Below are 16,830 nucleotides of genomic sequence, written 5' to 3'. Positions count from 1 at the left end.
ATAATGGACCTATCTGATGGCACATCAGAATATTATGGAGTAATGTTACAAGGGCATTTGCTGAGACTTTCAGTATTTGCCTTATTGCAGCATTACAGGTCAAAGGTCAAATCTTGTCCCCAGTGTCATGAAAATGTGGCTGGCAGATAGGTTAGAGTCTAAGCTTTACTATATTCTGTGAAGGTTACCCTCTTTTATACTGACTCTATGTGTAAAATGGCAAAAAAAAACATGGAAAATTGTAATGATGGAGTGATGAAAAAAGGAGTGATAGCACACAGAAAGCTATCATTGCTGATTCCAGCACAAGGGACACAGACTTTTTCCAAACTTTTCTCCAAATTGGCATGATCAGCACCCTGGTTCATGGACTATTAAATCATATATATATATATATATATATATATATATATATATATAAATTCAGTCTAATCAGTTCAAATAAATGGAACAGATTCTGAAAGTTATCAATATCCTACTTAGCTAGAATTCTGCTGTGGGCAGTTATATCTCCTTGGGTCCATTGCCTATCCGTGGTTGTATAATGCTGGTATGAAGTATGGATCATAAGCTGGACAACTTAATAATTTTACCTCTCTATCAAGCTGGAATCATTTAACCACCTCTAGCCACACCTTGATAGAAAAACTAACCCACTGATTCTGTGATTGAAATAGTTCCTTCACCCTGTCAATACAGCCCAGCACTGATTGTATTATGGTTCCCACCTTGGGGGTCCTACCCCCATTAGGGGTTGCCAAAGCTTTACAGGATCGTGAGGCCTTCTGGATTTTAAGAGCCATAAGACAACTTTTTTTTTTAATATTGAGTAGGCCTATAACTCAATATTTTATCAATTTCTGTGAAGAAAACTAAATTGAAATCTAGCTTAATATTGTAATTAACCCCCCCCCCAAAACTCTCACATGATAAGGCCATGGTAAAGACCTGAACAGCTATAATGACAGAGTCTTCCCTCTGTGTTACACAGCCCTGTCCTGCATTAGAAAAATACACAGTTAAACAACCAAAGACCTAAAAGAACAATGGCCAAGTGTCAAGAAGAACACTGAAAAAAACACTGAAAATGACACAAAACAACATTATACAGACAGACACTAGTATAAAAAGTTCCTGAAAATATCAAGAAAACTTACCTCTAATTAAATAGCCTACCTGTAAAATAATTTGCTCCAAATCGCTCATTTTACACAAACTTTCTGCAGCTATTGTGTTCACTAATTGGATTTATTGTACAGTTTATCAGTTGTTATTGTTACATAGTGAATATATTAAATATCCATCAAATATGTTTCTTAATAAGCGGTCATCAGTTTACTCTGATGGAAAAGGGGTCCCTGAAGGTAAAAGTTTGGGAAGCACTGTTCTGTTCTTCTACTTGGCCTCACAAGTTTAGTTACACCAGAGCACTAGCAATCTGAACTGAGCAGATAAATTCAATTTCACTTAAATCACTTTTTGTTCCATATAAACCTGGAAATGTGTTTGTCCCATTCTCTAAACTGTTTAGGGGGACCTCTACTGGTAATGCTGTAAATAGATAATAATAATAATACATTTTATTTATAAGCACCTTTCACGACACTCAAGGTGACTTTACAGGCAAAGATAGAGAAAATAACAGCAGATAAAAAGTCATCGAGGTAAGGAATAAAGTAACATGAATTTTAACAAATAAATAACAACAGCAAAGCAAGTTTACAGTGAGTAAAATTCTGTGTAAATAGTGGATGTGTGTAGGGCTAGGCCAGGGGTCTGCAACCTTTGCCATTAAAAGAGCCATTTTTGACCAAAAATAATTTGAAAAAATCTGTGTGGAGCTGCAAAACATGTTTGAGCCTTATAATCAAGGTAAATAGCCTATTAAGTCTAAATTAGCGTATACTTATGGTCTAAATAAACATTTGTTAATATGTTTAACCACAAGGTGGACACTGTGCAGGGCACTATTAATAATTATCTGGTACTTAAATTTTGCAGAGCTGGCAGTGAGAGCAAACAAATCTGTCCACACACTACTACATTCTCTATTTTTTTCAATTTACTTTTTTGGATTTGGCATCCATAGATAACCAGCCACTGCTATCGAGGTTCAGCAACATTTGGATTCATAGAATGAATTTCCATAGACTTCTTTTCTTAAAGGCTCAAGGAGCCACTGGACAGGGGCTAAAGAGCCACATGTGGCTCACCCTCCGGTGAGGGTATTGATGCAACAAATGTCCAGTATAATAAACTTTTTTAATACACAAGGAGGACATACCTTTAGGTAAGTGAGCCTATTGTGAACCTATTCACCAGTTCTTGGGTGGAGGCATAGTTAAATAATAAGGCACAAGATTTGTGAGCAAGTAAAAATCCAGTGTCTTCCATACATCTTAAAAAAAATCATCAACAGAGGTACCCCTGGGCCTGGATTTTAGAATATTACCAATACATCATCCTTTACAAATATATCTTAAACTCTACTCGTCCTTTAGTTATACCCTCCAAAGCTCTTTCCTGTCTAATGATTCGGGTCAGAAGTTACGTCAGAAGGTTAAAGAGGGTCGGCTGGCTGCCTTTCATTTTGATCATAGCACCATAGTGAATGCATTCATGCAATTATTAGGCCTAATACAAATTCATGTGCACGAATAATCTAAAATTAAATTAAAAGGGACTCTTTGTTACTTATTAGGGGGAGGGATTGGTGCAGAAAGAGGGGGCTTGTCAAATCATTTTTTAAAGCACTGGGGAGGAACTTTTTTGGCTTAGAGAGGGGCATACAAATTTAAACAGCTGTATTTTTTAAACTTATTTTACTGACATTTTCTTTAAAAATCAGCAAACTTACACCATTTATCATACTCAGAAAATGTAAGAATAAAATTATTGTTGGATTTTCACATTTCCTGTTGGTCCAAAAATAAACCATTTATATGAACTAGCCGGCATGCACTACAAAATGCACTACTGAAAAACTGAGGCTTTTGTCAAATTCAAGATTTCCTCTTCAACTGATTTATGGTGGAGGGAATGCATTTTCTGCCAGTCACTCAGGGAGGCTCAAGGAAAAATGTTTGTAGCTTTGGGGAGGGTAACAAAAAAAGCCACCCCCTCCTCTGACGAAGAACAGTCCCTTAGGCTTCACGTTTTTAACAAACCACCAGTGTCCAGTATTAATGATGTTTCGTATCACTTCAAAATAAGAGGCTTATCGATAATCATTTTATTTTGAAATTGTAAACGGAAGAATTACCGTTGCCACGGAAACACCGTGACACCTGGGAGCAGCATAGTTGAGTCTTCCCATCATGGCGGCTTTAACATCTGTGGACGCGGTGAGAAGGAAAATCCAAACACTGCAGCAAGTAGCTTACGATGCGGAGGATCGAGCCGAGCTGCTGCAGGCGGAGGCGGACATGGAGAGGCAGGCCAGAGAGAGGGTAATGTAGTAAACCAATCACTCTGTCAACAACTCAAACCTTCCACCGGAAACTATGGAAGTCAGGAAAAACACTAGAATTTTAGTTACGTCACTCTGAAGTTGCTTTCAAAGCATGAAAGAAAGACCAACTTTAATAATTGAATCTAACGTTATTGCTAAAATAAATAGGCCGTAGTGTGTCGAAACTCAATGTTAAAGGTCATCTTGTCACCTTTTGAGTAGCACTATTACTACAGGCTTTCCTACAGCTGCCAACATAGACAAATATGTACTACTCTAATGATTTTAAAATATCAACAGACAGTCCATGAGCCAGACAAGATGTCAGTAGCCAACCACTGGATGTGGCAAAAAAAGATTTAGGGATTGTTCTTTACTTATCAGAGGGGGTGGCTGGGATGTGACTTCATTTTTTTTTTTTTTTTAATTTTTTATTGAGGTTGCCTGCTGTGCAACAGCAAGGCCACAATGTAATAATTTGATGCGTATATTCTTATTAGTGTGGATGCTTCAGCAGTAGTACATGTAGGCTACTATGCAGTGCCTGTAGTTCGGAGGCATACAACCACGAGGCAGTAATTGTAGGCCCAATCCCAAACCACTCCCTACCCACTACCACTTCACTACCGAGTGTCACTCCAAATCAAGTTACACTCGCAGCTGCGGAGGGCACTCCTGATTAGGGGAAGTGTATGAAAGAGAAGCCAAACCATGGGACGCCCTCGCCACTCTACCGGAAGAAGGAAGCAGATGTGACCATGGATACAGACAGATGCTTTGTGAAAGCAAAAGAGCAACGGGCTATTAAAAAAAATTTTAAATATTAATTAAAATGAGTTAAATTTAAAAAAAAAAAACTTTAATAAGTCAGATAAGAGATACAGTGCAGTGTAATAAAAGTAATTAACTTGTTCATATTTTATAGACACAGTTTACACATTCACAGATGAACTTTATTAATTAATCTGGGCAATCTTACCTCCATCCCTGCTTTGCAGCATTCCTTTTTTTAGTAAAGAGACTCATTTTTAGACAGTTTTAAATAGTTCATTTAAGCATATGGACATGTAGGTTTTCATCTTTTGACACCAAACATTCTGTGAGTTTGTTTGAGACTGTAAAGTCAGTGTGAGGAAAACAAATGTGTGTGTTTGATCTAAAATATTTTACAAAGTAGAAAGACGGAACTCTTACATTTGTACGTTGTTTCCTCCATTGTGATGTTGCGCTTCCTGCTGGGCTCATCAGAAGCCTGCACTGATGCACACTAGCTATCTAAGGGCTGAGCAGTCCACTCGCACTCAGCGATAATTGGTTTGGGACGGCCCTTAATATGGCGGAGCTCCGCGTGACCGCGCCATCGGAGGGGGAGTGAATAGGGCGAGGGGATAGGGGCCAGTTTGGGATTGGGCCGTAGTTCTTACTCTTAAGCAATTGGTCTCAAGGAGCTGGGGCCTGTATCACGAAGCAGGATTAATGTCATGGCGAGGTAACTTCAGGGTTAACTCTGGGTTTTCGGTCTCACGAAGCTGGTTCAGTTCTTATCGGGGTAGATCACCATGGTAACTTACTCTGAACGGTTATCCTGCTCCAGAGCAGGGTAAGTTCAGGGTTGAATCTGATCCTATAAAAAGCACCACCCACTGGCCAATCAGCTGTTCGGAAAAAAATGACTCTGCTGATAGAAATGCAGCCCAGTCATGACTGGAAGTTTAATTAAATTTTTTTTTTTTTTTTTTTAAATTAAAAAAGAAAAGAAAGCAACAACAACAGACAATGAAAAGATTGTTCAAAAAGGAGTGGAAAGAAGTCAAAATTTCATCCCACCCCTTCATAAGAAAGAAACTGATAATTTAGCTTTTTTTTTAGCTTATTTTAGTAGAATTAATCTCTGATCCTCACGAGAAATACTTTCTTTTCCCCTCACATACAGCGCTTAGTGACGCTCAGTGCTGCGCTTCTCTCATGATTGTGATTGGTCCGCTGTGTGCGCGTTCACGGCTCTTGATAAAGCAACTCTGGGTTGAGTTACCGATTTGATATCCAGCGTCGTGATACCGATTATCCTGATTGCCAGTGTTAGGGTTAGTCAACCCAGGATAGGTCTGGGTAACCCAGGAAAGGTTGATCTCGCTTCGTGATACAGGCCCCTGGTTGCCTGCCTGTTGATTTACTTGTATTTGTTGTTGTTTGCATGTTTGTTTGTTTTCTTCTACCTTTTCTTTTTTTATGTTATGTGGGCCATTGTGTGGTCTCAGTTTCACTGGAATAAGTCTGTCTGACGGTCGCAGGTGATTATTACATTGGTGATTATAAATATCTGTACAGAAGGGTGACTAGGATGAATGTCACATAATAGCCACATTGAAAAACACAATGTGAACACCTGGACTGCTAAAGCATAAAGCATAAATTAAGCATAAAGGTCTGCCATATCAATGTATATATTATTTGGATGCTTCAGGAATTTAACACCAAATAAAACCAAAATAATTGTTTTGATCATGTCTTTTGAAGTACTGAATATCTAATGCATTCAGTTATTGAATACTTTCTGTCTAATGTTCTATAAGTCTCTGTCTTTTGGACATTTATATTGTATGTGTGTGTGTGTGTGTGTGTGTGTGTGCATGTGTGTGTGTGTGTGTGTCCCCCTACAGGCTGAGGCAGAGGTGGCATCGCTAAACAGGCGTATCCAGCTGGTGGAGGAGGAGTTGGACCGAGCTCAGGAGAGACTGGCTACTGCTCTGCAGAAGCTGGAAGAGGCTGAGAAAGCTGCAGATGAGAGTGAGAGGTGAAGAGCTTCATCTCACTTGAATGATTGAATGACTCAGTTTATGCTTCAATTGCAGGACTGGATTAATCTGCTTGTGAGCCCCAGGATAGAAATGAGCTGATTTACCCAGAGTCTTAGAAAGCAACCAGTTATATTACAGAGATATAGTACATACATCTTCTGCTGTATATTAGTCAGTCTGTGATAATTTGATTACAGAGAAATCTGTTTAAGAATATGTACCATGTAAGCATACTTTCAACTGATATATTAAAGTATTAAACCTATATTCTCTCACAGGGTACCTCTACAAAACAGGGATCAGTTAAAAATGCAGGAGCTACCTTATGGCCATATCCATTTCAGGTGTATTGTGCTCCAGTGGTGAATATTTTAACAAATTTGCAATTGATCAAATTAACACAAAGACACTTGCGCTCTTTGCCCGGTTACCACAGTGTATATTTCAGCCTGTACTCAGTAAGACTAAGGCATACAGTTCAAGGGGTTTTTCAGGCTGTCCATTGATAATTTCCAGTGATGTCTTTTGTCAGAGTATCAGGTGAACCAAAGGTCCTGTTATTCCTGGAATTTACTTACCTGTTTGGTTGGCTGTGATGTTTCCAATGTTGGTGTGTTATCAACATTCCACTAATGGTGTCCAGGTTTGACAACTGCATAAACATCTGTAAAAACCAACAAGATCATTTCCTGGCATCACAGTTCTGTTCCGTTTTGCCATTTGTGATGACGTGATTAAGGGGGCGCTATTACATGACCAAGTGGCACTAATGCATACCCTTTATATGGAGGGGGGAATGGAACAAATAATTGTCTGGATTACAAAGTGGTCAAAGTGGTCAACTATCCCACAGGTCCTCTCTCTGCTGGTGGTACATACACCCATCAGCCAAAACATTACAACCACTGGTGGGTGAAGTGACATCATCAGGGTTAATTTTTCCGTCTTGATGAAACTCCTGTGTAAAAGAGCCCCTTTTTAGAATTACAATGGTATTCAGATCAAGCACTTTAACAAAGTTGAATCTTCAAACATTCATGGCTTTGATGTAGGTAGATGTTAGCCCCTGATGGCGATACTGAATCTAATCACACATAAACAATTGTTTCTGACTGACTGCCTGTTGTTATCTGTCCCTCTTGTCCCTCAGAGGAATGAAGGTAATTGAGAACAGAGCAACCAAAGACGAAGAGAAGATGGAGATCCAGGAGATGCAGCTGAAGGAGGCCAAACACATCGCTGAGGAGGCCGACCGCAAATATGAAGAGGTGGGGGAATCGCTGGTTTCTCAAGGTCTTAGCACGACATCATAAACATAGGCTGTCTTGCTGTTCTACACTACAAGCTAATAACTACACACTACATCTTAACAAGTTTTGAATATGTAGTGAGTTCCCAGTGGAAAAGGGACTTAAATCTAAAAACAAGTCAGAGGTAAATTTGTGTTTGGCATTGTAAACCAACAGACAGACAATAGATGATATTTCATATTATCACATTTATATGTGAAAACAGCAAAAAAAAAACAGATGGCAATATGCAAAACATTCAGATCATATATAATGATGTAACTGGTGTGGGCAGAAATATATGTCACTAGAAACTGAATTTGAGTCCCCAAATCTATATTTGTATCATTAATGAAAAACTGAATCTGAATAGCATAATCTGACATTGATTTTTTTTAGTTTGGAAATGAAGTCCAATATACTTGAAACTGAATGTAATGTTACAGTGTATTGTCATAGAACGGTTTGTATGACATCCTACGAAAAGTGCATGCACAACAGTTTGTATGATATTCTACAAATTTGCTCCTCACAAATGAGTTACTGTGGTTAGGTTTAGGAAAAGAATAATGGTGAGGATGTACCTTAAAAAAATAAAAAGTTAACGTGGATGTGAACACGCGACTTCAGGGGAAAGTCTCAAAGGTTTGTTTTTCTCTGACCCATCCACCACCCCAACTTGCCTCCTTACAAGCTCTTGGGACTGCTTCCTTGTTTACTGCTGTCAGCACATTGATCGCAGCCTTTCACAATACGTGGGATATGTATGCCTTTGGGTGCATTAGTTTTTGTAGGAAAACATACAGATCATTTGTGAGAACAGCCTGAATATTAAGAAATTTAATTCAGTTGCTCTGAAACTGTGTTTGATCCTCAATGAAAATGTACCTCTCTTTACTTCCACTTCCATGTTCTTACAATTAGAATTCAGTTCTTGCAATTGCAATTTGTTCAGGAAGAGCAAGAGAATGCAGATTCACAGAACTCCTTTTTAGTTGGTGTACGTTTTGATAGTTTGTGGCTGCATCAGCTTGAATTAGGCCAGCGCAAACCCCAGCACCAGGGGTCTGAACCCTGAACCCCTTACTCCTCCAACGGCTCAACTTTTTGTTACTGCCGTGACACAGGCTAGACCCAGCACTACCACTGGCCACCAGCCTGCTGGGTTTGCAATGGTTGAATTTGACTCACTACAGCTGCTAACTGGAGGTCCCTCCCTGGAGCTGCTGCCCACTTTCCTCCCAGTGAAGTAGTCTCATAACAGTGGGGAAATATGTACACATTTCCACTAAAAACTTTCAGTATGGTACATTTAGAGCCAAAGGAACATGTACCTAGATCTGCATAACCTTTCCGCTGCAGGCGGTACTCCTAAATGTAGGTGGGGTTGTTGCTCAAAGCTCTGTCCAGCTCTCACTGTATTTTCTCTTCACTGGTGATGCAGAGGAACGTCTGCATCTCATTCATGGTCCGCAGAACGAGGTTTCACGTCAACATTTTCAGAACAAAAAAAGAAGAGTCTGGAGTGAAAGTCTCTCTCAATAGGATATTTAAAAATAGTGGGTATGTGCACTGAGTCCTTGTCGAGCAAGAGCAGGACAAAGTGCTGCTGTAGTGCACCAGGACAATACTCCACTATGTTTTTTTTCTTCAAGTGAGGATTAGAATATATGCAATTCACATAATACAGATGATATTCATCAACATTTTTTAAAGGCTTTAAGATCCAGTCATCACGTAAGCATATGTCATCCAAATGAGACAATCAAAACAAATGGAAAGGTCAAAGTTATCGTATTGACAGTTCAGGTGTGCTGATGGATTCATGTCATCAACTCATGCGTTGAGTAACATGCAAGAAAACATTCCACCTTAAACGTTTCAGGTAGCTGCCAGCAGTTGGCAGCAAAAGAGAGGCAGCAAAACATCCTTTCATTTTATTGTTAGAGTTTACTAATATATGTAAAACTTGCCATGGTGGGGCATCGGTGGCTTGGTGGGTAGAGCAGGCGCCCCATGTGCGGGGCTGTTGCTGCAGCCCGGGTTCGGATCTGGCCTGTGGCCCTTTGCTGCGTGTGCTCTTTTGTTTGTTGATTGCTCTTTCTCAATGAACATATGTGTACTTAAGCAAACGGTAACTGATTTGTGAGAACTGAATGTGGAAGTAGGAAGAGAGTTTCATTTTTAGTAAGGATCAGAGTTCATAATATTACAATCAGTTTCAAGTTTCCTGGAACTCAGGTCCAAACCAATAAAATCTATTTCAAAATACACTAGTCAGATACAGTTTTTTCAGTGGTATTAATCAACTTAACAATATAGTTCAAATGTTGTGATTCAAATCCATTTTTATTGCAATTATTCCAGTTGTGCAATTTGATTTCAAACATAAATGATTCAAATTCAGTTTCTAGTGACACAAATTTATGCCCATATAACTGGTTTACAAGGATAACAGACCAAATGTTAGGAATTTTATTTTAGTAATACACAAAAGTAATACACAAAAATTTTAAAAAGCATGAATTATTTCTGTGGATTTACCATACATAAGAGTGGGTATTGATTTTATGACTTGGACTTGACTTGGGACTTTATAGCCCAGATTTAAGACTTATTAAGGACTCATCTCTGAATATAGTACATTCTGTACACAATGAATGCAATAAGTGGTGTATAATTGGAATACAGTAATAGTGCCTGTGAGGATTAATGCTAAAAGTTAGTGTAATGACACATCCTTTTTCTAAGCAGAGTAAGAAAAGAGAATAGTTGCATTAGTTTAGAGGAGTCACTTCTGTGTGTGCTGATTGTCTGCAGGTTGCTCGTAAGCTGGTGATCCTGGAGGGTGACCTGGAGCGCTCAGAGGAGCGTGCTGAGGTGGCCGAGGCGTAAGTCAACACCTGCACCATGAAAGCTTACACCAACACAAGAGCCAGTGTACATTATTCATGTTACTGTAGTAGAGATCATGTGATTACTTCTATGGCAACATGGGATCTTACACATTCACTTTTAACTGATAAATGTCTTACTTTACATTAATATAATCCTCCTAGTGTTTATATTAATAGTAGTGGACATTGTAAATGCTGCATGGACTCATAAGTCATAATGATTCTCTTAAAGGGATAGTTCAGAGTTTTTGAAGGGGGCTTGTATGGGGTAATGCAGTCAGTCAGCACGCCCCCCAGTTTGGAGAAGCAGGCTGGAGTCTGACATGTAAGTGAAGCAATCTACTGCTGTGGAGGGGTCAGCAACAAAATGAATTTAAGTCACCTAAAAAATGGTACCACCTTAAAAAATCATTATCAGTTTAAGTGTATGCCATATAGATAACAACAATATATTTTATTAAAAAGGTGTCTTTCAAAACACCCAAGGTCACCACCATACAAAGCATAAAATAACATGCATAGCAAGAAACATGAATAGGCAAACACATATTGTTGCTGTGATAAAAACCAGACAGGCTGTTGCGGGGGGGAGGGGGGTCTGACCTTAAAACTGAAGGTCAGACTCTGGTCTGCTTCACCAAACTGGGGGTGTGCTGACTTACATCAAGTGTGGGTAATATATTGGCTATGGATAAGTACCCCATACAACCCCACTTCAAAAAATCTGAACAACCTCTTTAACAATAATGATTGTTCTTAATTAGTCTACTAATCATTTTTTCTATAACTTGATTAATCATTTGGGCTGTAAAATTTTAGAAAACTGTGAAAAAAGCCAATTATAAGTTTCCAGTGTCAAATATCTTATTTTATCTGGCAGATTGTCTAAAACCCAAAGATACTGAGGGCCGAATACACAAAAGGATTGCGTGGCTTTTGCGGCCGCTAAACCGGTAAAAATGGAGCAAGCAGATACCGTCTAATTCACAAAGCACACGCAGAGGGTGAAATGCTCCACTAACTGCGCTGCCAAGCAGATTGCATCTCGGTGCTCTGGTGTTATTTGCACGTATTTAAATGAGGTAATATGCATGCATTTGGCGCAAAATTGCCCCTTTCTATGCAAATGAGCCTCATTGATAAATAACGTCTAATTCACTAACACCAGCGCAAATAGCCACACGCAGTTTGAGTGAAGTAAATGACGTCTTTAGAAAGCTGGTGCAAACTGGGCGCTCCACTGTGGAAGCCTCTCGCCCAGACTTTCCAGTGATCATGGCAGCAGTGATCGTCTCATAATCATTATTACTTTAATGGCATCCGAAGATATTGATGCGTTGAACAGGTGACAGTCTGCGGTCATTCTCAAAACGCACTTCAAAAGTAACTTTCAATAATTTATTTTACGGAACGGCGGAAACAAACGTGAACAAATTCATATTAAATTCAAAAGATAACGAAAAAACAGCTACAAGTGAGAGGGAATAGTGATAAAGTGGTCAAACTTGGTCAAACCCACAGCCTCAACCCATCCGACACTGTTAGACTGACTCACCAGCAGACATCACTACATGAGGGTATACAGTATTCAGTACTTTGCCAAACACTTACCATGCCATGCCATGTGGCTAATTGCAATCAGGGGCAAATCAGGGGCAAACTGCACTCAGCTGCCAAACTTTGTGGGCGTGTTTGCGCTGGTATATCATTAGCGCAATATCCTTTGTGAATAGGACGTTAAGACGGCGCAAACTGCGGGTGCAAGTGAAGTGCAATTCAAGGTGCTATCAGCGGCCGCAGTTCATTCTTTGTGAATTAGGCCCTGAGTGTTACAGATGAAAGAAAACCAGTAAATTCTCACATTGGAGAAACTTAAATTTAGATTAGGCATTTGTCTTTATACAGTCAGGTCCATAATTATTTGGACAATGATACAGTTGTTGTCATTTTGGCTCTGTACACCACCACAATGGGTTTTAAATGAAACAATGAATACCTGCTTAAAGTGCAGACTCTCAGCTTTCATTTAAGGCTTTTTTCAAAAATGTAGTATGAACCGTGTAGGAATGACAACCATTTCTTCACACAGTCCCCCGACTTTAAGGGCTCATAAGTATTTGGACAAACTAACATAATCATCAATTAAACAGTCAGTTTTAATACTTGGTTGCAAATCCTTTACAGTCAATGACTGCCTGAAGTGTTGGACACATAGGCATCATCAGATGCTGGGCTTCTTCCCTGGTGATGCTCTGTCAGCCATTTACTGCAGCCGTCTGCACTTCCTGCTTGTGATTTGGGTGTTTTGCCCTCAGTTTTGGCTTCAGCAAGAGAAACGCATGCTCAGTTGGATTCAGGTCAGATGATATGACTTGGCCATTGCAGAACATTCCACTTCTTTGCCTTAAAAATGTCTTTGGTTGCTTTTGCAATATGCTTCAGGTCAATGTCCAACTGCACTGTGAAGCATCGTCCAATGAGTTTTGAAGCATTTGGTTGAATCTGAGCAGATAATGTTGCCCCAAACACTTCAGCTTTCATCCTGCTGCTCTTGTAAGCAAGACAAGACTTCACTAGAATAAATACAGAGGGTTTATCACAAGATGCAAACCATTGGTTAGCCTTAAAAATGGAAGGCCAGATTAGAGTTTGTCAAAAACCATCTGAAAAGCCTGTACAGTTGTGGAACAGCATACTATGGACAGATAAAACAAAGATCAACTACCAGAATGATGGGAAGACAAGAGAGGGAAGAAGGGAAGGAACTGCTCATGATCCAAAGCACACCACCTCATCAGTGAAGCATGGTGGAGGTACTGTTATGTCATGGCCATGTATGGCTGCCAGTGGAACTGGTTCTCTTGTATTTATTGATGATGTGACTGTTGACAAGAGCAGCAGGATGAAAGCTGAAGTGTTTGGGGCTACATTATCTGCTCAGATTCAACCAAATGCTTCAAAACTCATTGGACGATGCTTCACAGTGCAGTTGGACAATGACCTGAAGCATACTGCAAAAGCAACCAAAGACATTTTTAAGGCAAAGAAGTGGAATGTTCTGCAATGGCCAAGTCATATCATCTGACCTGAATCCAACTGAGCATGCGTTTCTCTTGCTGAAGCCAAAACTGAGGGCAAAACACCCAAATCACAAGCAGGAAGTGCAGATGGCTGCAGTAAAGGGCTGGCAGAGCATCACCAGGGAAGAAACCCAGCATCTGGTGATGCCTATGTGTCCAACACTTCAGGCAGTCATTGACTGTAAAGGATTTGCAACCAAGTATTAAAACTGACTGTTTAATTGATGATTATGTTAGTTTGTCCAAATACTTATGAGCCCTTAAAGTTGGGGGACTGTGTGAAGAAATGGTTGTCATTCCTACACGGTTCATACTACATTTTTGAAAAAAGCCTTAAATGAAAGCTGAGAGTCTGCACTTTAAGCAGGTATTCATTGTTTCATTTAAAACCCATTGTGGTGGTGTACAGAGCCAAAATGACGACAGCTGTATCATTGTCCAAATAATTGTGGACCTGACTGTAAATGACCTAAACGATTATTATTACTATTAAAATTGTTGTTGATAAATTTTTTGTTGACTGACTAATTGATTACTCACTTGAAGTGTTCTGGTGATTGAGCATCATGTAGCCATGTGTGACATAATGAAAACACTAATCACATAGAGACCTGGGTGTGTGTTTTTATGTGTGCATGTCTGAACACACCACCACCGCCTGTATGGGACTTGTTATTGTTTGTTATTGTTTTCTGGCTGCCCTGCCCACTGTCCCCCCTCACCCTGACCTCCTGGACTAACCCCTTCAGGCGAGTGAGGGAGCTGGAGGAGGAGCTCAGACTAATGGATCAGAATTTGAAGTCCATGATGTGCGGAGAGGAAGAGGTACTTACTGTACAAACTCCACCGAGGTCAAATTCTGACCTGCTGCCTTCTGCTCCTCTGACCTGCAGCCTCTCATCCCCTCTCTCTGTTTCCTGTCTTAGCCTGCACTTACCCTCTATGACATCAAGCATGTCCTTCAGTCAGTACTGACTGGACAAGTCTGGTGATATTCTATATAGTTTTTCTTGATAACAAATCCCATGATAAGACCAAAACCAACAATGACTTGATTTAAGCGAATAGGTTTGATTATCAGGAGTGGGAGGCACACTTTCATTTTTTCAGAGAGACAGTTAAGGTAATACTGAAGATTGATTGAGAGATTACATGGAGTTACATAAGTTGGTGGAACAGCGGCTAGACAGGAAGTGATATCATGATTACAAAAACACATTAAAGGGGAACTATGGCCATTTTCAAAATTCATGTTATTCCTAAGGTCTAAGACAGCCCAAAAATATTAGTAATCATTAACAGCTCGCTCACAGATCCGAAAACTAGAGTGCTAAAAATCATATTTGTGATGTCATAAACTCTGAAACTACTCCACAAACAATGTATGGTGAAAGATGTTCTCAATGACAGTGAGAGCACCCAGAGGAATGTTCTGAGTGGTTGGGTACATTTTCTGTTTGACAACTAAGAACACTACAACAGAAGAAAGCTCAGTTGGGTATAAGAAAACAAACAAAATCATTCTGCCATACATTGAGTTAGTTGTGTGAAGTTGCTGCTCGAAAACTCAACATTTGCTTATTTTGGTGCACACCGATGGAACAGCCATCGGTGTGTGAGTGACTTAGATTGATGGCTGATGGAACAGCCATCAGTACTCACTGCATGGTACTGTGTGTGAGTGAGTATCTTGCTCAAGGATACTTTGGCATGCAGACAGGAGGAACCGGGGATTGAGCCGCTAATCTTCCAATTGATGGACGACTCACTCTACCTCTGAGCCACAGCCGCCCCTCTTTAATGAGCCACTCTGTTACACTGCCTGACATGTTCCTTCATTACCATGAACACACGTATCGTAGTTTAGTCTGACTCAATTCCCCATACCCTGTCCTGCTGCCACCTAGAGCACTAGATGTGAATTAATGAAAGAAGTTGTTATGCTTATGCTATTTATTAAAGCTTTACATCTCCAGTAGAAAACAGTGAGTTTGAGGCAAAGAGCCACAGACAGAGTAAAAATCATCAAGTATTAAGGAATGCAATTAAAGTTGTTAGTTTGGGTCTGCACATGGGACTTACTGGAAACATATAGAATAACAACAGAGTTATTTTTTAATTTGTGATTAATCTAGATGTTCATTTTGGCTGTAATCTGCCATCCAGCCATGCCTACGTTTTCCTTTGAAAAAACACCCTGATGTTTTGCTGAAACCCTTGTTTGCTGTCTTACTTAGAGTCAGATGTAAACAGAGCAGCTTCATGACAGATATCCATCCTCTGTCTCTGAGTAAGACAGACAGAAATGTTTCTAAAAATACTGGCACAGTCCTTTTAACAGCATCAGGGTTGGATCTCCTCTGCTGTCCTACCTTTCAAATCACTGCTTTTTCTTCTCTTGCTTTTCCTCTCTCTTACCTTGCTCAGTAAATCAGGTGACCTTGAGGAAGAGTTGAAAAATGTCACCAACAACTTGAAGTCACTGGAAGCCCAGGCCGAGAAGGTACAGTAGGAGCTGAGGGACATTCAGCCACAGGAACGGCCCCAACATCAGAACAAAGCAAAGACAAGATCTAATTCAAAGACATACAGTGATAGGAACCCATGTCCATTCACCAACATATATACAGTCCTCATTATCCCACTATAGAGACATAAAGACATGATAAACTGCAACTTAGGGTTTAGAAGAGGAAGGTCCAACTACAAATTACACTTTGTTTCAAGTTCTGCATTTGACCAGACAGAAAGTCTGAGTTTTAAATAAAGACTTTGGCAACAAGTAGCCCAACTTTGTCCCTCTCATATACTATCATTACTGATACATACACACACTCACTCACGCACATATCTCAGAAATCTGCATCAAGTTAAGTTTAAGTTTATTTACTTTATTAATCCCCCTGAGGGGAAATTCAATGTTTTCACTCTTGCTTGTCAATTACACACAGGTCCGAAAGACACACACATGCACAAACAGGACCTATAGATGCACAAAGTGGAGAGATGTCAGAGTGAGGGGGCTGCCCTTGGTGAGGCGCCCCAAGCAGTTGGGGGGTTCGGTGCCTTGCTCAAGCAGCACCTCGGCAGTGCCCAGGAGGTGAACTGGCACCTCTCCAGCCACAGTCCATGCTCCATATTTTGGTCCGGACGGGGACTCGAACAGGCGACCCTCCGGTTCCCAACCCAAGTCCCTATGGACTGAGCTACTGCCGCCCCACCATTTTTATGATAAATCACAGACAACACAATAAAACTTTTCCAGCCAACCACTTTGATGTATGATTGAATTTAGGTTGTGACATCAGGTGACCA

General features: G+C 40.1%; 1 protein-coding gene across 4 annotated transcripts in view; it reads left to right on the top strand.

The window, feature by feature from the left end:
* Nucleotides 1-16,830, top strand: part of tpm2 (tropomyosin 2 (beta)) — a 38,551-nt gene that overhangs the window by 12,920 nt on the left and 8,801 nt on the right. For 2 of the 4 annotated variants that reach the window (XM_033647743.2, XM_033647742.2), the window contains exons 3-6: nucleotides 6,112-6,245; nucleotides 7,400-7,517; nucleotides 10,359-10,429; nucleotides 15,943-16,018. In XM_033647743.2, the coding sequence (XP_033503634.1) occupies nucleotides 6,112-6,245; nucleotides 7,400-7,517; nucleotides 10,359-10,429; nucleotides 15,943-16,018 (399 nt within the window). Of the gene's footprint in view, nucleotides 1-6,111; nucleotides 6,246-7,399; nucleotides 7,518-10,358; nucleotides 10,430-14,264; nucleotides 14,341-15,942; nucleotides 16,019-16,830 lie in introns of all 4 variants that reach the window. The other 2 variants (XM_033647745.2, XM_033647744.2) reach the window with 1 other exon arrangement.

Source organism: Epinephelus lanceolatus, chromosome 19 (assembly GCF_041903045.1).
Source record: "Epinephelus lanceolatus isolate andai-2023 chromosome 19, ASM4190304v1, whole genome shotgun sequence".
Taxonomy (NCBI): domain Eukaryota; kingdom Metazoa; phylum Chordata; class Actinopteri; order Perciformes; family Serranidae; genus Epinephelus; species Epinephelus lanceolatus.
Note: the sequence above shows the minus strand (reverse complement) of the source record. Positions and strands in the feature narration are given on the sequence as shown.